The sequence below is a fragment of the Hipposideros armiger genome, unplaced genomic scaffold (genome assembly GCF_001890085.2).
Source record: "Hipposideros armiger isolate ML-2016 unplaced genomic scaffold, ASM189008v1 scaffold_562, whole genome shotgun sequence".
NCBI classification, from domain to species: domain Eukaryota; kingdom Metazoa; phylum Chordata; class Mammalia; order Chiroptera; family Hipposideridae; genus Hipposideros; species Hipposideros armiger.
Window position 1 is genome coordinate 963,322 of NW_017731912.1, and position 23,128 is coordinate 986,449.

General features: G+C 41.3%; 1 protein-coding gene across 5 annotated transcripts; it reads left to right on the forward strand.

Moving 5' to 3' along the window:
• The first annotated feature begins 2,264 nt into the window (after positions 1–2,264).
• Positions 2,265–21,734, forward strand: KCNJ2 (potassium inwardly rectifying channel subfamily J member 2). 5 transcript variants are annotated; one of them, XM_019623818.1, is made up of 3 exons: positions 3,272–4,432; positions 10,576–10,795; positions 16,488–21,734. In XM_019623818.1, exon 3 carries the CDS (start codon positions 16,714–16,716, stop codon positions 17,995–17,997), a length of 1,284 nt encoding a protein of 427 aa, XP_019479363.1. In that variant the 5' UTR covers positions 3,272–4,432; positions 10,576–10,795; positions 16,488–16,713; the 3' UTR covers positions 17,998–21,734. The 5 variants fall into 5 exon arrangements, 4 of the variants coding, with proteins under 4 accessions (XP_019479363.1, XP_019479361.1, XP_019479360.1 ...); XM_019623816.1 differs by lacking the exon at positions 3,272–4,432 and adding an exon at positions 6,922–10,188; XM_019623815.1 differs by lacking the exon at positions 3,272–4,432 and adding an exon at positions 6,922–10,061.
• The last annotated feature ends 1,394 nt before the right edge of the window (positions 21,735–23,128 follow it).

Consider the following 23,128-nt stretch of genomic DNA (forward strand, 5'->3'; position numbering starts at 1 on the left):
CTCATATATAGGATCCTGACCCATTAAGAATATCATGGGCCACCACCATGGCAGTTGTGGCAGATGTGGAGTACACATCTATCGCCAGATGTCTTTACATGAGAGAGAAATAGGCCTATGTTGGTTAATATAGTTACATTGAATAATTTTATTATAGACTATATATATTATATATACATGTGTTGCCATAAATATATATATATATATATATATATATATATATATATATATATATAGAGAGAGAGAGAGAGAGAGAGAGAGAGAGAGAGAGAGAGAGAGAGAGACAATGACCTATTCAGGTTATCATGGATCACTTTGCATTATTTATTTTAAAAAATAGTGCATCGAACTATTACTTGATAACTAGTTTTTTTGTGTGTGTGTGCCTCTTAAAGTTCACACTTGAGATGTGCAGAACCTTACTTACCACATCCTAATCCTGGCACTGAAGACAAATATAAAAAGAGATGCAGATATAGACATTGATATAAACAGATACATTGGTTTTTTTTTCTCAGAGAAATGGAATCATATGATAGAATCTTCACTTAAAATTAAAAGAAGTTCTTAACATTTTTCAGGACATAATATTTTGGTTGCAAAGCAATCCAATTTATTCAATTATTTGTTGTTTTTGAGGTTGTTTTTCAATCACTAAATACTCTTAAAGCAACAGTTGATGATTGCTAATGAAATAAAATTGAAGATTTGTTGAGCTGAAGCAACCCAAAGCTAAGGACTTGCCTGTTAGTTTCAGACTCTGAGATCCTTTTACAGAAGAGAAGCTTGAAAGAGTCTAGCTATTTGTAAAAATCAAGAAAATATGTAATGTTGAAAAATAGGTCACATTTACTCAATCTCCATGGAATTGGCTTTGACATTCACTGATTTTAAGGACTGATAAAAGTAATCTGAATTCTATTTTATGAACTCGCTTGGAAGCCACTTAACTTTAACATGTAAATGAATTTGATCAAAGTATGTCAACCATAATTAGTATGAACAGAAAATAGTTGTTTGAATATATATTTTACATTTATTATATACTTAATCTTTAAATAAATCTATGAGCATTTTATCTCCACTTTAACAAGGAGGCCCCAACAGTTAAATAAATCCTTCAATTAAATGTATTCAGCCTGCTAGAATCAATTAAATGTATTCACACCTTTTTTACTCAATTCGGCCTTATGCTCCATAGCGTTATTCTGGGCCAGTGGTCAGCAAACTTCTTCTGTAAAGGGCCAGAGTAAATATTTTAGGTTTTGTGGGCCACATATAGTCTCTGTCTAATCCAATCAACGCTGCCATTTTAGCACAGAGTCAGTGACAATCTGTAAGCAAATGAGTATGGCTGTGTTCAAATGACGCTTTTTCTATGAATATAGAAATAAGAATTTTATAGTCAAGTGTTGCAAAATTGTATTCTTTCTTTTTTTTTCCCCCTCTAAAAATGTCATTAAAACCTGTAAAAACTTTCTTGGCTCCTGAGTTGTATAGATGGTGAGCCAGGTTTGGCTTGTGAGCTGCAGTTTGCAGACCCCTGAGCTAGGACCATGCAAAGTGTGACGCCCTCAATTTAAAATATCAGAAAGGCACAAGTTTCAGAAAAATAGGTTTTATTTTCCATGGGTCTTGTATTATAAAGATATTTACTTATAAAGCATAGCTCTCTGTACTGGGTCATTTTCTTCTTGCAGATACTTTCCCATCAAAAATTCCCAATTCTATATTGTTTTTCATGAACAAAAGACAGGGGCTATGTCTGGGAGAACTCATTTCAGAGTTGACCATATCTGGTACCAGGAAAGTTATTCCACATAAAGCATTAAGTTTTTTGAGGAATTGATTTTTTTTAAGCAAACATCTCCCAATGAGGCCACCTCTAAATGTTTCCTTATTTTTGTCCTGGGTTGCTGCTTTTTCGATTCCAGTTCTGCTCTTCGTCAGTACTTCTAATACAGTCAATCACCTACACAAGTCCCCAAGACCAGCTCTTCTAGATTTCTGCTGATCTAGATATTTGAGCTCCATGGCCAGGGGGCATCGAGAGGTGTTCCTTCAGGAATGTGTGAACAGATAGCAAAGAATGAGGAGGAGAGGGGCTTAGGAGAACAGGGCACATGGGTGGGACAATGCCAGAGCAGCCACTGCATGCAAATCCACAGCCACCCAGGTGTATCCACTGCCGAGGGCAGAAGTGTAACTTCTCCCATCCGTGTGACAACTGATGTCTTTGCTCTCCAACTGGAAAGTTCCTGGAGGAGAAAGGGAAAAGAGAGAGAGAATAAAAAGGAAAGTTGGGCAGTTAAGGGATTTGAATGGGGAGACGGAGGAGAGGTTACATCTCCATTCTCTACTTTCTACTGGCCCAGCTGAACCCTCTCCTGAGAGCTCAGTTTACAACTCGCTTGCTCATCTAGGGGAGGCTGTATCTATTGCAGGGTTAGGACAGAGGGGCCTGAGGCATCTGTCTCTTTGGAGCATTTGAGGTCTTCTGTATAGGAAGACAAATGCATGTCTTCTGTTTTTCCCCAGTGACATTTCCCTTGCTTAGACAACCCTCTTCCCATATTTTGTAGAAAGAAGGCAGAGCATGATGCTTGATTGCCTGATGAAAAACAATAACATCAGGGCCAGTTCTCTTTCTTTCTTTCTCTCTCTCTCTTTTTTTTTTTAAAGTTTAAGTCAGGGCAATGGCTTTTATCTGCTCATATTTCTTCCTGAAACCAAGTCCTCTGGCTTTTCAAGCCATTCCCTTTCCTAGCGAGTTGAGATTGGAACAAAGTAATTATAATTCTAGAGCTTGTCAGCTAGAATCCAACCATCACAAACCAATCATACAAGGCTGCTCCTTTCGGCCCAATAGTTGAGGTTATTTTTCCATGATGTAATGAACCGTTCAGATCCTTGGGAAAGAAAGCTCACCAGTAAGTACATCTCTCCGTGTGGAGACCTTTTCTAACCAGAAAGTTATTGAGACCATCTGTAGGGAGTGAAACATGTCCTATAGGAAGAAGGTTTGTTAGACCAGAAGCATTAGTTATGGAGGCTGCCATTGTTGTAGTTCCTTGCGAGGAAGAGAATCAAAGCGTAATCACACTAGGTCATGTGTAAATTTATGCTGTTTTTACTGGCTCTTAACCCTTTTCCTTCCAGGAATTGTTAAGTTCCTTTGCAGTCATATATCAAGTCCTTGGGTTGTTCTCACCAAGGGTGACTGTTTGACGGTAAGGTCCCTCCGTCGACCGACAGAATAGGGGTCGGGTCATGTAACGGACTCCCTGGAAATTACGTAAGAGAAATAAATACCCTGGTGTTTGCACAGAGAGGAAATTATGACATTCACTTTGAACATGAACTCATAGACTCTCTCAAGCTCTCCGGTGAGAAAAAAGTTTTCTTGGTCTGAGGGAGTCTTGAGTGGAGGTAGGGGTGAAACCTTGTGTAGGAAGATCTCCTGTTCCTATGTAGCTTAAAATGGGCTGCAGGTCAGGCTCTGTCTTCCAATGGAGACTCCGAAGAGGGTTCAGGAGACGGGAGAAAGAGCAGAACATCCGTCAATGCCTAGGGCTCTATTTTCCTTTCCTTTCTGTTTTTGGTTTTATGTCGTGGCCTGTAAGTCAATTCACAGAGAATTGCTTGTCTTTATGGAGACACAATTCAAATATGATTTTAAAAAAATTTTTTTTTTTTTTTCGTTTTCCAACCGGGCTGTCTCACCTGCAGGGTATAGGTTGCTTCTATGTTATCAAATGTGCTTGGTGCTTTTCCGGCATGTTGTTTTGATAGGCTATGCTTTTTAATAGAGCCTGTGGAGCTGGACTCATTCAGCTCCCGAGCTGTTTCTGGAGCTGAACCAAATGCCAATTACGGTACTAATAGAATTCTGAGCACCCTGCCTGGATCATGGGCTGCACTTGGGTCCTAATCCCTTTTTGGTAGGATCTGAAATAACTGTGTGGGCCATGGACAGGAAACTTGAAGCAAGGCAAGCAATGCCTGAGGAAAGAAGATAGAACATAGAGAGGAATAGCCTAAGCCTGTGCTTAACTCACTTAGGGAAGAGCACAGACTCACTGGGATCCCAGGAGTAAGGCAGCGTGCACACATTTCCATTATACCGCCTGGACTTCGAAACTATAGGGACGGCATTGTGACGGCATTGCGACTAAAGCCTTCTGCTCTAAATCATGCTCTGATCAGTAGATGTTCTGATAACTTTGGCAAGGAAATACCAATAACATTTTCATTGCCTTCCACTCTGAGGAAACTGCTTACGTGATGTGTATTTTGCTAGTGTTTTACTGAAACATTGAAGCCACGTAGCCTCAGAGCTTAATGGATTATTCGACTTTTGGAAAATACTGAGTTGCCATTATCTACTTTGAGTTTTGTGTATTCTAACGCATAAGAGATGTGTGTGCAACGGGTGAGTAGATGATTTTTTTTTTAATTGCAAACTAAAATGTAACCGAACTCGAAGCATCATAAAATCAGAATCAGGAAAGCAAGTTAGTGAGAAAGGGAACTTCGATGCTGAGGACAGTTTTTCTGTCTCAAGGAAGTAACTACAAATCACAATGTAGCCCTTTTCATCCTCTTAAGAGATTTTTAGATGTGTCACCATTGAGTCAGCAGCTATAACTCTGTGCGTGTGCGTGTATCTACTTTGATTTGCTTTCTGCCAACTAATTTACTAAGTACAGTCGTTCCTTCACTTAATCCTGTATTAAGAAAGCACTCAATTTTTAGGTAAAATAACAGACATTCAGAGCAATAGCTCTGGGGTTTAACCTTTGTCCAAATGAGAAATATATCATTACTTCTCATGAATTTGTTTTGGAAAGCATTATTGCATGTGTTCACATGTATGAGAGGCTTAATCTCAGTAAACAGGAAAGCTAGCTCTCCCCATGGATTCCCCCCACCTTCCCCCACCCCCAAGTTGATTTAACAGGTACAGTGAGTGTCTTCATGTATTTCAGTTTGCGTGCAGGGAGAAGACACTCAGGTTACCAAAAAGCATTATTTATAGTGTCAGCTCCTGTCTTGCTACCACTTGGTGACTTAGTTATGGAAACCATATAAAAGAATAGATTTCGGTATAAATGTAAGTTTTGAAATGAGATTTTCTTTGCTGATAAGGAGATCAGAAGCTGAAACGCAAGTGACAATTTGTCTGTTATAAATTCAGAGTTTCTCTATTGTTAGCCATAGAAATAATTTTCTAAAACACTTGTTTACTAATTCACTTGAATTTCTTTAACATTTGAAATGGGCTGATGGAGCTCAAATCCAAATTCAGGAGAAGAGATATCTGGGTTTGATCCTAATTAGTACACTGAAATATCTAATTAGGCACTTATGAAATGAGTAATGACATAACGTGTTTACTTTTAATAATCATATAATGCTATTAATGTTATTTGTTTTGTTGTCATTAGTTGTTAATAGTATTGGTGACTAGGTACAGCATTTTATTTGCATAGTTGTAATACACATTTTATTTCTTTGTAACTGATACACAGGGGCTTTGAATATTAAAACATACATTTATCAAAAGCCTGGAATTAAATATCCATTGAGGATGTATGCCTGCAGAACACAAACAGGACAGGGAAGCAGGGGAAGATTCAATCAACTCCTGAGGTCCCGATCAAATTTATTTTTAAAATGGAAAAAACCCTCCTCCAGAGAAGCACAAACATTGAGCCAAACATTTGGAGCTAAGTTCTGTGTAAAGAGTAAAAAGCCAAGCTTTGTCTATGGGAGTCAGGGTAGAAATAATTGGGGGGGGGGGAATTACGAAGTGCCGTGAAAAATATAGGTCCTATTGTATGATCTCTAGATTTGGCTGAGCAGCGATGCTATGAAACATTAGATCCTGCAGAAAGCACAGGAAGAACCCCTGGATTGGACATCGGCAGGCTTAGAATTCATGTCTACAGCTTCCACTCACCTGAGAAGCTGTCTTGGAACATAATTTCTATGTCTCTATTTCCTTATAAATGAAGAAGGAGAAGGAGAAGAAAAAAAATAAACAGAAGAAAAAAATCACCTGTGAGGGCTGCAGCCAGAGGCAACAAATGAAGAATTGAAGTCAGATTATTGTCCCAACAATTGTGCTCACACCTCTTATCCTTCGACTCTCTCATCTAGAGATCCCTCCCTGTCTAAACTGTCAAGTGTCAACCACTCACACTTGTCTTAGGGGTCAAAAATCTGGCCCAAATTTAACATGCGATTCTAATATCCCTTCTTTGAGGAATGTATTCCAATGCTGATCATTGACTGGAAAAAACATTTCACTTCCCTCCCTTTGTCTAACACCAGCCTGTACTTCCAGATACAGCTATCATATGTCCCTAAAATCCTCAGATACTTACCTCTTTATTTTCTGAGGGTAACTGTCTCACCCATGTGAGATGAATGAAGACTTCCAACACATGAAAAAGTAATTCACTAAGTAATAACTTGGCTGTTCTGGAAGTGTGATCTCCTTAAAGAACAGTCCACTTATTGTTGTTGGTTTTAACACATTTGATGGGAAATGAATATAATAAAGGGCACAGAAAGCACTCAGTTATTTCTCAATAAATGACGGTGATGTTGCATATATTCATATAAACATGCATATTGGCAAACACACAGGGACCTTACTTCCCCAGAGGTCTTCCTCAACTATTCACAACATAGCAAATAGAAGGACTAAAGCATTTAAATAGTCTGAGAAGCCTAAATAGATGTCATAAATCCATATCCTGAAGCTTTTTACCCAAAAGAGAACTGAACAAAACGCGGTAACTCCAAATTTAACATCTGCTTTACTCGATTTCAAAAATCTACATCCAACGTTAAGCCCCTTAGATCCTATTAGCTTTTACCATATATATATATATATATATTTTTTTTTTTTTTAACAACTTTGGTTACATAATTTCTCAGCCCAGTGCAGATTAGAATCAACAAATTAGCGCATGGTGGCAGCCTGATAAATGTTAAGGCATGTTGGCAGAAGCAAAAACGAGAAGTGAAGGCTGCCACTGACTAAGGAAGAAAAACAAGCTGGAGGCTTAAATAAGCTTAGTTTAGGCTCATTGAATGTACGAGACTCTGCTCCGCCTGTACCCTGACAGGCTTGCTCTATTGCACGTAAAAATGAAACAGCTTATGTTTATTAACATGATACTGAACCATTATTCTAAAGACAGTTTTATACTAAAACGATTGTTACTTTCATTTATTTCGTCATTCAACTGACATTTATCAAGACTAACTTTTTTTTTTCTCAGCCATGTACAAGACACTCAGGATATAAAGATAAAAAAAAAAGACATGGCAGTGGCTTTTGAAAAGCTCACTATTGGAAGGTGGAAACAGAGAGAGAAAAAGTATTTGTAATAGCACGAGAGGAACCAACTACGGTCTATACTAGAAATACATGGAGTGCAATTGGAGGATGCATGTAATACATCAAATAATTCCCACCCAAAGACATTTCAATTCTTTAGAAAAGCCGTTCTGTGAGATGAACAGTTCCAGGCATGCCAGATAAATAAGGCATAACCACGGTGTGTTACAGTCATGATGAATGGGAAATAAGGCTTATGGAATAAATCCCATTGCTTCAGAGGAAACCATATCCGTGTAGACCGCGGAACGTAACAAAAACATGCCCTTCTTAGAAGCAGCTTATAATGTATACGCACGATTACAAGCATAGAGATAGACAGGTTTGGGGGCCTAACAGGCATTTGAGGACACAAACACGATTGTCTTCTAGTATGCTCTCAGCATCCTTAACACAACTGCACATGGTATGCTAGCATGTCATACATATTAAGTCTTTCATTCTAAGACTTCCCCATAAATTCATTCCATTTCATTGCACTCCTCAGAAACTCTCCAGATTTTGGGGGGGGTTTTCTTGCATGATCTATTTTAGCACTTAATCATAGGCTGGCTATCTTATCCTGTCAGTTGGTCATTTGATCTCACTTGGGTGTTGCTGGTCTTCTCCATTAGAGGCTGTATATTACTACAAGAATATAGGGCTTTTATGTCTTCCATGCTATAACCTAGCATATAAGCTAAAGCACAAAATAGCTGTGCAGCAAACACATTTACTGAATTTAATATGAAGATTAAATCTTACCAATGTGGTAAGTGAAATTGCCAAAGCTGTTTTCTAACAGATAAGAATATATGCAGTGCCTTGAAATACCATCATAGATGGCGTGTCCTCGTAGCAGCAGATTGCAAACTCATCCTGTCTACATTTCAAGTCCATCTGGCATTTATTTATTAATTATTTATTACTGTTAATTATTACTGTGAAGATTAATGGTTCTTAATACCTAGTATTAATAAATGCAAATGCCAACAGGTTTTCATCTCTTATCTTTGTGAAACTGGACTGCATCTATGGTTAATGGAAGTCTGAAAATAGATCTACTTGCTGAAGATCTTTATATAAGTGCAAAAGAAAAATTGGTGTCCCTAGTTGAACAATCACCTTCTGTATCACACATCCATTCATAATCTGACTGCAGATCTAGACGTGACTAATATTTGGCTCTCATGTTATAGGTGGTTACGCTGGAAGGAATCAGTAAGAGCATACTTGTCATTTCCTTGGAAAAATTTAATCGACAGATGGATCCCAACACCCAACAGCACTGATGTCCAAAACTAATGGGGATTTTTGCTAAATAAGGACTGATTCAGCCAAAAAAGATATACTCTGACTACAGAAATCTGTATCACACATCGTCCAAAATGTATATTTACCCAAGCACTGAATGCATTGAAACACTAGAATTTTCCTAATAGGGACATTGGGAAAAGTCACTTATTAAAATACACATTTATGATTTTTCCTTTATAACATGAAGCAATGGAGTTTGTTGATGTTGTCATGCATTTACCAAGTTTCAGTTTCTTAGAAAAATGTAATCTTTCATGTTTCATTATTTAGCTAAATAAGGTAAAAATTCTAAATCAGATTGGGAAGCTGCATATTAAAATAATCAACTGTTCTCTAGCTTTCTACTTCAAGAAATAAGCCTTGCTGCATATCAGTCTGGGTGTGGGGGAGAGGTGAGAGTGATGTTGATAAGAAAGACTAGGATACATGTATTTATTTGCCCCCTCCCATAACTAAATTTATACAACCAACCATAACCTTATAACTTGATGTTCGCTTCTTTTAAGATTTTCCCATCGTTTGAAACTGTCTTGGCCTGTGGTGTAGAAGGTGTATTTAGAGTAGACGATTAAAGCAAAGCCATTTCAATGCAAGTTCCAGACAAATGGCATGTCTTTCTGGGTGGCTGATGTTCTAAAAAAAAGCTCACTGCCCGGAAACAAAAGAGTTCTCTGAATTAACATGGTTTGGAAAATTCTTAGCCATCTACAGATGCACAGATTGAATCATAAAAGAGAACAGTATATATCAATAAATGATTAATTTCCTCTTTCCATTTAGGCTTAATATGGAAGGAGTTTTAAGGAATTAATTAGACCTCTCCCACCTGTTTCTTAGAAGAAATCCCTGGGGAAATATATTTCAGAAGAAGGTTTTTGCAGTTAAGTGAGCTGTTACTTTATCCTCTGTCCTTTGGTAGAGTTAGCTTGTCTGTCTCCAGGTTGTTTAAGCTTTGGGCTACAGCCCGAGTGTCTATACATCCATCTATTTTGCAGAGTTAATTCAAGCTGTTTATAAATAATACAAGACATAATAAATAAATGTTCAGGTAGACCTCCCTTGTGTGAGAGGCGATATTCCCACGTACAGGGCTTTCCAAGGCAAGATAGTGGGTACTGGGGCTTGGAGTACTGCGTAATCTCACCAAATGGAATGGGAACAGCAATGCGTTTTCGCTATCAGCAGCCACACGGCGTGCACAATCTATTCCACACCCTTTTAATTTCAACATTTTGCTCTGTGCTAGGAAAAGAGGCACACTCGCTAAGGCAGGATGAAGAACGTATCTGCAAAGCCTAAGCACATTTCACCAGCACCTCCTAGGGGCCATGTGAGGGTATGAAGCTCAGAGGTGAGCATAGGCGCAAGCCCTTTCCTTGTATTGTCGGTGTCACCTCTCTCCCACCCGGGCTGCGCCGCCCGGAGCTCGAGCTAGATTGTTGAAGTAGTGGGGCGACTCGAGGAGGCCTTTTAAAGGGGTAAATACACGGCACGAAAGACAGCTTGGATCGCTTGAGGGAATAAACATTAAACACACACAGGGATTTCAAACTCGGGGGAAGGAAAAGTCTCCTTTAAGAGCAAAGCTTGCTTTTGACACCAAAAGTCCTCAGAGATATATATGCACTTTTCAGTTTACACACACACACACACACACACACACACACACACACACACGGATTAATCGGTAAAGTTCCAGGGTCCAGACCCAGTTAACATTGAACTTTACATGGGTTTGTAAAGGGTCGACATGCTCTTGCCTGGTTGCTGGGAAAGGGCTGGGAGGCGCTGACGCGAGGGCAGAGCTTGAGTGTCTGTAGGAGTTACTGTTCCAGAGAATTCATTACTAATTGCTCCGATTTTAGATCAGCGGAGCGTGCCGGGCGGTGGTGGAGAGAGAGAGAGATCGAAGGAGGACAATGCGAGAAGGAACGAGTTGTTCACCCTGCAGAGAAGTCTAGGCGATCTGCAGGCAATTCACGAGCTGTCAGGAGAAGCGAGAGCCCAACGGCTATGCAGTTGCAACACTTGTGCACGTCTAAATCCAGCTGGGTTCTGCGCGCGGGTCCCGGTCCCTTTCCCCAGGTAATTCGCGGTTCCTCCGCGCACCGCATGTTCTGCGGCAGATTCGGGGGGCATATGGGGCTCTGGGTGGGAGGGAGGGGACAGGGGGACGCGTCCAGGCTGGAATGCAATCCTCCCCGGCTGCAAACGTTTCCTCCCGGCACTGGCAACCTCGCAGGCCCCTCGAGGAGCGTGCACAGCACAGTCGCCACCGAGGAGAGAAAAAGGGAAGCTTGGGGCTTGGAGAGGGTTAGGAAACTGCCTAAGGCCAGGCTGCAATTAGGCAGCCGCAAAGCCCGGAAGTGGAGCTTCCCACCTGCTGCTGTCCAAGCTGGGGCGCAAGTTTCTCCTACCCAGCCGGGGCTAGACTCCCAGGCTGGGCTCGGAGGCTGGAGGCGGAGGAAGCGGCGGCAGGTTCTCCTCGTTGGCAGAACCCTGGGCTGTAGCCTTCTCCCCTCCCCGCTGCGGTTCTCGCAGCCGGTCGCGCGGCCAGACGCGCTGCGATTGGCCCGCAGCGACCGGGGGCGGAGCCAGGCAGGCCGGTATGGGACCGCCTCAAAAGAGCCCAGGATAGTGCAGAGCGCACTGGAGCCTTGGCCAGCGCGCAGCCTTTCCCGTCGCCGGCAAGCTGGGTCTTGGGAATTCTGGTTTGCTTTGGCTCGCTCGCTTTTACAAACTACTGGATCTTACATGCCTCTGTGCCCCCCCACTTCCACTTCATGTCCCCATGCTCCTGCGCCAGCAACAGGTAAGGGCTGCTGTGTGTTTTCTTCCCTCCTTCTCTCTCGCTGCCTGTGTGTCCTGGGGAGCGTACTCGGCTGCCGCCCCTGACTCTACCCTGCCCCGCGGCCCCAGAGGTGCCCAGCTGTCATACCGCTGTAGCGCTCACCCACGCTCTCGAGTCGCAGATCATGCCTATAGAGTTTGTGTGCGCACCAGAACATCCCCGGAGCTAAAAATACTGAGACATGCTTGGAACAGTTGAGCAATAGAAACATTTCTCTGCAGCATCTGTTTGTGCTCATAACTTCCAATGCACCAGCTGTAGCGAGATACTGAGTTTGGAGACAAGGGCGAGGGAGCCTGCGTTCGATTCTCGCTCTCAGGGCAAAAAAAAAAAGGGGGGGGGCAGGAGGGGCGATAGTGCATCTAGAGCGTGGTCTCAAGCCTTGGCAAACCGTGGTACTCGGAAATAGTCTTGATCCTCAGACCTTTTTTTTTTTTTTTTTTTTGGTCATTGCTTCAAGTGCAGCGTCGAGTTCCAAACCGAGCGAGCGTCTCAAAGTTGCTTTGCTGGGGAAGAGAGCGGGAGCCAGAGTTGGGAATTGAGGCTGAAGACCGCAAAACTTTCACATCTTTATGTCACTCTCCCCTAAGCCAACTTGTAATTCTTAGCAATAATAGTATTAATACCTAAGTTGAAGACAGCGTGGTTTCTAGGGAGCACAGTGGTCAAAACGACTTTTTTTTTCTGCAAAGAGATTGCATCATAACATAGACTCGTCGTGACAATTGAAAAAAAAATAGAGATAGGAAATGGGCAGTTTAATGTTTGTGCCTGGCTAAGCATATCAGTGGGATGGTAACTAGGAAACGGCAGTGAATCCTGGGGATTTTCATAAACTCAGAATTTACCTGTTAGGAAATAAGGCATTGTTGAAACCGTGTTTTGCGTGTGCACAGAATGCATATTGCCTTTCCCCACTTTTTTCACGTTAATAATCTATAGGCGTCGGATTTCCTCACTAACCTCTGTTGTATGTTTGCTGTGTGTTACTTGTGCACGTGTTAGCTTTTTTTCCTGCTCGCTTCCACCCCCCCACCCCAAGTGTTTTATTTATTTCTGCCATTCTCCAGAAAAATCTTGTTAGGAAGAGATGTGACTTCAAGGATGGTGGGAGGGGTGAGAGTTGGGGGTCAAGGTCATTTCACTTTGCTTTCAGCCCCTCCCCCCTCATGTTTTGATGGTACTTGCTTTTATCTTATCCGTATCTATAGGAATATTTGTTCTAAACTCTTGTGAATTTGGCATTAAAAAAACACACACACACACAGTATTTCTACTTCCTTTAGACTCACCGGATGTAGACTTTCTGGTTCGCTGTAGAGTCCTTGTATGAACTTTTGAGTAGCATGAAAGATTGACCTGAACATCTTTACCTGAACAGATAAACGGTTTTAAGTTTTTTTCTTTCCTTTTTGTTTTTTTAGTGTACGTTTTTGTTTACACATGTGTATATATTTTCAGCGTTTGCACGTGCTGAGTGATGCTCCATCCACTGTTGAGTGTCAGTGTTATAATGACCCCTACTTCCCCTCCCCCTCCCTCTGTTTACTGAAAGTCTAAGAGGTTGCTTTGCTAGCATTTGTGCTCACATAGCAACATGTGCCCAGAGCACACTCAGGCTGGTCTATATGGCGTCAGCTGGGGAATAGCTGCTCTAAACACTCATTAGCAGACCTCTCTCTAGCCCAGCACACTTTCTTTTACTATCCTTATTTCCTGTCCTTAGTTAGAAACTTGCTTGTTCACTGCACCATGACCATCTTATGGGACACATTTATTCTTGTTTATTCTTTATAAGGTCTTCTGGTTTTTTTGTTTTGTTTGTTTTTTATAATTCATATTGGAAGTATTTCCTATATGGTAAAAATGATTTAGATTCACTCATTTATACCATGCTATCCCTGTGACCTTTTATTTCTCCCTAGCGCTCTCTTCCTTAACAACTACCTAAGATTGAAGCACTGAACTATTTTTTTCCATTGCTTATGCTTAATTTTGGCTCAGCCTATAAATAGTCTTAACATGAACGGCACCACATGTAGCTTCTCAATTTCCCAGAAATACTTTCTACCTCATTGGTTACGGCCTGGGTAAAATGATTATGTGTGTCTCTTACATTTACATCAGGCCCCTTAAATACATTGGCGGATAGGGGAATTTACACATTGTGCATCCAATCAACTATCAGTTTTCCTGAGTTATGCTCATCAAGGAGTCAAATCATTTCATGTTCTTATCTATTCTTAATCCAATGTTTCTAAAAAATATATATGTATATATTTCGAATCTCTCCCTAAAATAAAGTTGCATGAAAGCTCTATTCCTGCTGAATGTTTTTCCCAGGAGTGTGTAATTTGGTGAGTTTCACTGATAGAATATTTTCTGCTTGCCTAAAGCCACTCTGGTGTGTGGGCAGGTTGATGGGAAAGGCCTTCTTCATAGTGAATATGAAGACAACTAACTGATCAAACTTTGGCAAGGCTCTAGGTTTTTGCTAGGGCATCAGCTCCACCAAAGTCTGAATACACACAATGTGTGTGCACATATATACTGTTTTGGAGCATAGGAGTATCTATTCGAAGTGACAAAAGTTTCCATTTTGCCCAAAGAATCATTTTTTATTCCCCCCCCCCCATTTTTCAGGCAGACATGGTAAAATTTGCAAATGATGCTCCCTTTCTGGAGCACATTCTGTCACTAGCAATGGAAATAAGATAATAATAGTCGCTCAATACAGGCTATTTTCAAGGCTCTAACTGCGGAAAGCTATTCAGAGGAAGCTGGTATTGTGTGTTTTGTGGAACTCAAATATGCTTTAATCGGGCAAAAGCGTAGAAATAAATCAGAATTCATTTGAGACTGTCTGTCATGGTAACAACGATGAAGGGTTGTTTTCATGATGAAAGGGAATTTCTTGGTGTCAGCTTACAGTATAAGATTCTGAAGTCAATCAGAACTCAAGGATACAAGTACTGTTTAAATGGTGCCTCCCTCCTACCCCACCCCCCTTCTTTGGGGAAGGTACACCTGCATTTGGTATTATATTATTATCTCTATCTGTCTCTGTGTAGAAATGCTTGGCAATTTCATATGAGACAAATGAGCTGAAATCACTGTTTAAAAAAAAAAAAATTTCCACGTCCAGGATCTAGAACCCTGAGGAATTAGGAGCCCTTGTTTCTTGTGTCCAAGTACGAACTTCACAGGGAAGCAGACAAAACATTGAAGCAGGTGGAAGACTGAGAAGGCACAGTAACTTCTTTTTATAAAGTAATTCAAAGACACTTTCAAATCGGGCATCATTTAGGTGTCAAAAGCTGCCAAAATGTAACACACATTGCAATTTTCACAGATGACTAATCTCAGGAAAAATGTGTTGGGGCACATTCTTGCATAATAACTTGGATGAAGAGAGAGAAGTGAAAAGACTGGATAACAAGGCATTTTCAAAGACAATGCACCTTGCCTCTCTTTCAGAGCTGTGCAAAAAGGAGATAAAAAATTCACTTTATTTGTTTGCAGTTGGCTTGGCTGCCATAGGTTTTGTTAACTGCTTCATCTTAATGTGGTTTGGGGGAAGAAAGAAAATGTGGAGTCCTCATTGTCATTAGCAGGGCTTCACCAAATTTCTGATCCTTTTCATGTCTTGTTCATCATCCACCTTTAATACAGGAGATAGGTTTGGTTGTTTGAAATGTTGAGAATCACTTATTTTTTTTTTACTTCTATGAGCACTACTTTATATTTGATAAAACACCCTTGACGTTTCCTTAGGCTTTTGTTCATTAATCAAGGGAAAATAAATAGTGTCTTTGGAGCAAAGATGGAAAGTTATAGTAAATAGGTGGCTTTTACTTAGTAGGAGAGAATTAGGCAAAAGGAGAAAACTGAGAATAACTGTTTGTTCGTGTTAAGTAAAGGTGAGTGCCTTCTCCATAGGAACATACAGCAAACAACAGCGCTTGAAGTGAAAGTAAGCTGACTGACATTTATGATCTATTCCTACAGAGTTGCCTCTGTTTGGGAAAACACAGGATTGAACTCACATAAAATGAGTTCCTGCCTTATCTCAATCCACTAAAGACCTGGTCCTTCGACACAAAGGTGCTTACTTCCGAGCCTGTCATTACACCTGGCAATCCCATCTCCGGAGAATTTCAGGACTCTTATTGCTAGGCAACAGAATCACTCCCTATCCCCCAGAGCTAACCTGTGTCTTCAAGTCGGAGTCAGCGGCACCAACAGAGATATCATCAGGCATTTCTGCACAGTGGCTGCTAGAAGTTCATGAAGTGAGGCAGCGAGCAGCCTCCCAAACAGTCTCCAGAAATTGAGATCCGTTTCAGATGGTGTTTAGGGCTGTCTGCTCAGTGTTATTTAAACAAAAGAGCCCGTGCCTTCTGATGTCCACCTAGTCATCAAGGGCTCTAATGTTCTCCCATAATGCACCTGCAACTCAATGAAACCTTAACAGTGTTCGTTCATGTGAAATGTTCTCTAGACGTGTCCGAGTCCCTAAAGCTTCATGACAAACCTTGGAGTTAGAAACTCTTTCTTCTGCTTCATAACTTGGCATCCTAGCAAGTAGGGAAAGCAAACAAAAGAAGAGCATAAGCGGGGAAAGATAGACCTGTAAATTAGAATATTTTAGGTTGCTTGCCAAAAATAGAAGAAAAGGGGCCTGAAATTTCGGTTGAAAGACGGTCACAAACAACTAACTCTCCTGTGTTTAATCATTTTATGCTTTGAAAGAAAGTAAATCTTTTTAGGCTACAAAGGATGAAAAACCCTACCATTCAATGTGGAGTATATTTATCTATACCTGACTCTGTCTGGCTGGTGGCTGGAAAATGTTGCCTTAGGGAGTAGACCCCTTAAGAATGACTTCTTTTGTAATGAATGAATTCTTTTTTTTTCCCCTGACAGGACCTGTTCTCTGGACATCAGCTGAGTTACTAAGGTAACTCTGCATGTCAGTAAACAGACGCTGGTAGAACCTCAAGGCTCCTGGAGACCCTCGCCTCTCCTTATTTCTTTTTTTTTTTTTTGCGTGTGTGTCCTCACTGAACATTCAAAACTGTTTCTCCAAAGGGTTTTGCAAAAACTCAGACTGTTTTCCAAAGCAGAAGCACTGGCGTCCACGGCCGAAGCAATGGGCAGTGTGCGAACCAACCGCTATAGCATTGTCTCTTCGGAAGAAGACGGCATGAAACTGGCCACCATGGCGGTTGCCAACGGCTTTGGGAACGGGAAGAGTAAAGTCCACACCCGACAGCAGTGCAGGAGCCGCTTTGTGAAGAAAGACGGCCACTGCAATGTCCAGTTCATCAACGTGGGTGAGAAGGGACAGCGGTACCTCGCAGACATCTTCACCACGTGCGTGGACATTCGCTGGCGGTGGATGCTGGTTATCTTCTGCCTGGCTTTCGTTCTGTCGTGGCTGTTTTTTGGCTGTGTGTTTTGGTTGATCGCTCTGCTCCATGGGGACCTGGACGCAGCGAAAGAGAGCAAAGCCTGTGTGTCCGAGGTCCAGAGTTTCACGGCCGCCTTCCTTTTCTCCATCGAGACCCAGACCACCATCGGCTATGGGTTCCGCTGTGTCACGGATGAGTGCCCCATCGCCGTGTTCATGGTGGTCTTCCAGTCCATCGTGGGCTGCATCATCGATGCCTTTATCATCGGCGCCGTCATGGCGAAGATGGCCAAGCCCAAGAAAAGAAACGAGACTCTTGTCTTCAGCCACAACGCTGTCATCGCCATGCGAGATGGCAAGCTGTGTTTGATGTGGCGTGTGGGCAACCTTCGGAAAAGCCACCTGGTGGAAGCGCATGTCCGCGCGCAGCTCCTCAAATCCAGAATCACTTCAGAAGGGGAGTACATCCCCCTGGATCAAATAGACATCAATGTTGGGTTTGACAGTGGAATTGACCGTATATTCCTGGTGTCCCCAATCACCATCGTCCATGAAATAGATGAAGATAGCCCTTTATACGATTTGAGTAAACAGGACATTGACAATGCAGACTTTGAAATTGTGGTGATACTGGAAGGCATGGTGGAAGCCACTGCCATGACAACACAGTGCCGGAGCTCGTACCTGGCAAATGAAATCCTTTGGGGTCACCGCTACGAGCCTGTCCTCTTTGAAGAGAAGCATTATTACAAAGTGGACTACTCAAGGTTCCACAAGACTTATGAAGTCCCCAACACCCCGCTTTGTAGTGCCAGAGACTTAGCAGAAAAGAAATATATCCTCTCAAACGCTAATTCATTTTGCTATGAAAATGAAGTTGCCCTCACAAGCAAGGAGGAAGATGACAGTGAAAACGGGGTTCCAGAAAGCACTAGTACGGACACCCCCCCTGACATTGATCTTCACAACCAGGCAAGTGTACCTCTAGAGCCCAGGCCCTTACGGCGAGAATCGGAGATATGACTGACTGGTTCCTTCTCTGGGATATTTGCTTTCAAACACAGGCTGTTGGTCAAAGGCCCAAAACAGTTATTCAGACGACGGTACTGGTGAAGAGCTGGGTCAAGGCAGGTGGCCACAAGGGACCGAGGCCAGCACAATGGTTTCAGAGAAAGACTCTAAGCTCGGAGATGAATGCAAAGCACTAAACATGCCTCCCCGTGACCCGATGGCACATATATGTTGTAGAATAAGTTATGGGTTTTTTGTTGTTTTTTTTAATGTTTTGTTTTGTGTTTTTACAAAACTTGAACTTGCAGGCAAGCCTTGGTTGGGTATTTGACTTATCCAGAATGCTTCTCTTTAGGGAACAAGGATGTTTTTAATGGCATAACAAAGGCAAGACTCTGCCTTAATTTTGAAAAGCTGCTAACTACATGAACACAAATTGTATTTTTGTTGCAGTGTAGTTTTTCTTTCGTGTAATTTAAAAGTCAGTGTTGAACTTTGTTGAAAGCTCATGAGATGCACTTCAAAGTGGCAAGTATTTGGCTATTAGCTGCCAACATGAGAGCCTGATTTTTTGAGGCCAGTAATTTGTTTGCTAGAATTGATTTTTCTCTCTCTCTTTCTCGCTCTCTCTCTTTGGTTACATAAGGGTATTATGTAACACTAGCCAAATGGTAGCCTCCGGGTTGGTTTTTTGTTTTTGTTTTTGTTTTTTTCTTGATGTTAATGGGTTATCTCAAATTTTAAGTTAGACTACCTAAAATAAATACCAAAGATAATGCACATTTTTGCACAGTGGAGCTTATACTAAAAAGGAAAGGAAGCTCCCCGGCTGCCTTGAAATCAAGAAACAATAACTTTGAACCTCAGCAAGACCTTGAACTGCCCTCTCCGTTTGCACCTTATTCAGAAAATAGGACATCATACATACAGAGTCCAGTTGAGTGTAGTGCTTTTTACGTTTTGTTCTTTCACATAACTTTTGTATTATAAGAGGAAGAAGAAAGGGAAGGGAAAATTCACAGACATGCACACACACAAAATACAAAAATATTTTCTTTCCTGCGAGGTAGTGCTGGCCAGGCTAACGCATAAGGTGAGAGATGGTGACATACTCTTAGAATTTTCTGGGTTTTCCCTTTTTTGCACATTCCAGAATTTATTCCATAAGGTAAGGCCTTGGTTGCATTTGGTCAGCACCCTCAAAACTGAGCCATCCGACATGGAAGATAACTGGGTTTAAACCCTTGCCGTTGAATTTGTTGCCCTGACTCCCAGGACATTTTCCAATTGCCTTTGCCTTAGAAAAGGTGCCACGCCAGGCCTCTGGACTGGTTATTATGATCAGTCAGTCAGTCTGTCTGGAGTGAGCCCTGCTGTGTCTGAGAGGGCTACAAATGCCAATGTAGGGAGACAGTGAGATAGGGACAAGCCTCTGTGACATCAGCTCAAGTATTTGGCGGGGAGAGGAAAGTTGCTGGTTTTATTAAAATATTAGAGGGTAGGAATGACAATGTCTCAGTATTTTAGGGTCAACAAAAGTCATACAAAATACAACACAATCACAAGGGAAGGAGGTAAGGGTGGAAAAGGGTTATTTTCCCTTTCTGTATGCACACTCATGATTGCATCTGAGTTGATCCTTTTCACCCATGGACCCCTAGAGTGGGTGACTAAAGGACATGTTGTTTTCCATCAGCCTCTCCTGCCAGGCTGCCTGACTTGCTAAAAATGATCCCCCCCCTCCTCCCCGGACTCTAGCTCAATAATGAAGCTCTGTTTTTGGTCTATTGTTCCCTGTCTGTGAATTCTGGGGTTACTGACTTTTTAATTGGAGTCTCAAAATCAACTCTCTTATGGTATTATAATCCCAGTATGCCATTAAAAAACAGCTTGTTCTAGAATCCTGTATTTCGTGACTCGATGTTTGTGGTGGTCTCTTGAACAGCCATATTGGAACGCAGTGCCTGCACCATTTCTGCTGTTGTCAGCCTTCGGAGTCAATGGCTTTGCAAACTGTGGTGTTAGTTTCATGGAACCCGAGAGACAGATGTGAAGCAAGGCAGGTTTGGGACGTTGTTTAGAGAGCTGGTGGAATTGGGATTGAGCGGACGAGAGAATCGACAAAAAGACGCAACGGTTTGGCCGTTGACAACTGAGAGGATACCCAGGGCTTCAGCTGCTGCTATTTTGATATTTTGCAAAGGAAAATAATCACACCAAAGAGTATTCAGTGATATGTAAATTAAATGAAGATACAGAGGACAATTGGGGTGACCCCAGAGAAGCCTTCCTCCCCCCCCCACCCCAAACACACAGTGCTGCCACTTAAAAAAGAGGAGACCATGGAAAAGGGGTGGGTACGGGGGCAGGAATGAGGGAGGGGAAATCTTTCAACTTCTTTCTGAAAAAGAGGAAAAAAAAATCTAAAATTTCTGGTGCACAGGTTTGTTTGTTTGTTTGTTTTTCCAAGAAAATTTTGCAGAAGCTATGTTTTTAAAGTGTACATTTTATAAAGTTTATCAGATATTTTCATATTTAAAGCCAAATGTAAATAGAAGTCTGTAAAGGAAACAAAATTGCCATAGAAAAGTATAATATCAGTGCAGCAATTCCTGAGAGCTAGTACCTATATGCTACCGGTTAGCATGGTTTTAGCACATATTTACCAGCCTTATAATGTTTGTATGGCTATGTTCTTCTGTTATTTATTTCAGCATGGACTGTTTATTTGAAAGCTTTTCCTAGTTATTAGTATTTTACCAGTTACAAGCTTTAAATGGCTTTTTTTTTTTTTGTCAAGAGCCAAGACACAGGTAATGCACAACATGTTTTGCTGTGTTTTACCTTCAAAACATATGTCCTTATTGACTGGGTCTCCTGAATTTGTGCACACAAGTCATGAGAATGCAGATTGAAGAGACTCACCCACCGTGAATGTCTATTCCTATTCCTGGTCCCATGTTGCTTCTCTATTGCAAGCAAACTGCCCCTATTGAATTTACTTAGGACTTGGTCCCTTTGTAATAATTTTTTGCCCGTGTCCGGATGAGCATTATATTTTTGGGAGGAGGCATAGAATCCTGGTTATCTTATTTTTAAACAAAAGGTAGACAAAAGTGAATTATATTTTGATTATTGAGAAAGGAATAGTTTTCTATCACTTTAAGCATATACTTGAATCAGACATTTTTAAGAATGTCGCTATAGCACTGTAGTCATTTCCAAATTCCTGGAGAAAGTTTGTTTCACCTTTTTAAAAAAAATTTATCCATGCATTACTTCTTCCCTTCACTTCCTTTCTTCCCTACAGACTCCCATCCCAAACCTTGATGTTTATTTGATGAGCTGTAGCTCCCAAATTATGTCGCCCTTGCAAATAACACATGTCAGTTCATATTTTATAATGTCACTCACTCAGTAAAGGCAAAAAGCTTGTTCTGAGAAGTAGAGTGAATGGTTTTTCACTCTGTGTCTAATAATATTACGGTGGGAAAAAAAAAGTGTTGCGTCATCACCTCCCCCACTCCCAACCAGAATCTCTTTTCTAGTGACGTTGGGTTTCAGCTCTGGGCTCTGGCGAATTGAACAATCCCGGCCTTGGACAATCGTGCGAGTTATGATTTTCCCGTTTGCCGTCCTTTTGTATCTAAAGTCTTCCTATTGTACTGCACAAACTATGGATTGTACATATTTTTATATATTATGTCTTATTTTATTATTTCTAAATAAAAAATTAAATGTTGACAATACATCGGTGCAAGATCTCTGGGCCCTGTGTCTGCATGTGTAGCGTCGCTGAGATAGAAAGCAAATGTCCCCAAACAATAGGACAGCAACCCTGATGGTCTGAATGAATAGAGCCATAGAAACTGCTTCAATAGGCAGGTGCTACGGGGTGGCAGATTAGTCTAATCCGAGTTAGAGGAGGTCAAGCTCCTATTTTCTCTCTGGACAGAACAGCCTAGGGAGCGAGGAGATAGGGAAGATGGAAAAACAAGCAAACAAAACTAACAAAAAATATTATAAGGTTTAGATTTTGACTTTTTTGTTTAATGAGAACAGTCTCTCTTCATGGAGCCTAGACTCTGCAGCACTCTGCCATTTATATATAGTTCTCAGAAACAAATTCGGCTTTTATTGTCATGTTATAGATCAGGAGTTGGTAAACGTGTTCTGACTAGGGCCTGATAGTAAGAATTTGGGGTTTGCATGTCTCAACTCCTCTGTAGTGGTAGAGTGAAAGCAGTCATAGATAACAGGGAAACAAATGGCGTGGCTCTGTGTTTCAATAAAACTTTATTTAAAACTGCAGGCTGTGGGATAGATTTGGCCTGTGGCCTGTCATTTATCAGCCTCTGTTATAGATGAGGAAACTGAGGCTAGATTTTAAAGCTGATGAATCACTGAGGTGATACCAGAATTCAGGTTTTATCTGCCTCCAAACCTAGTTTAATCCGCTAAGCTATATACTGTTTCAGGGCACCAAATTACCCCTTGGTAACTTGGCTACACCGTCTCAGTGAAAAAGGCTACTTCTCTAGCAAGTTTGGCATAACTGTTTTTTCACAATTGGAAATACTGAGAAAATCTGCATTCTGAGGTATGGGTGACTTCTTAATATTTTTTCTTTAACAAACATTCATATAGTACTTACTATGTTCCAAACATGGTCCTAGGTTTTTAATAAATTTTAAAGAATTTAATCTTAGCAACAACCCTATGGAGGAGACACTGTTATTATCCCCATTTCACAAATAAAACACAAAAAACCTGAGGCTCAGAGAGGTTGACTCTCTTGTATAAGCACACACAGTTAGTAGGCATTGGAGCTGAGATTTAAAGTGATGCCATTCTGCATTGGGCTGTGTTTTTTGTTCATTTGCTTTTTAGAATTGCTCTATGCATCCCGTTTGGAGGCATTCTTGGTAAAAGTTTTACTATTTAATCTGCCTTTCTGCTTCCCAGTTTTCATTCTCATAGGTGGTGAACATGCTTTTTTCCCCCCACACGGGAAATATCAGCACAGAATTCATGCCTCCTTCATAACCTGCTCCACAATTCCTCCTTTGGTTCTTGGAGAGAGGGAACAACTCACAAAGGGTAGACTCATTACAAATTTAAGCATCGGTTGTGGGATTTGCTA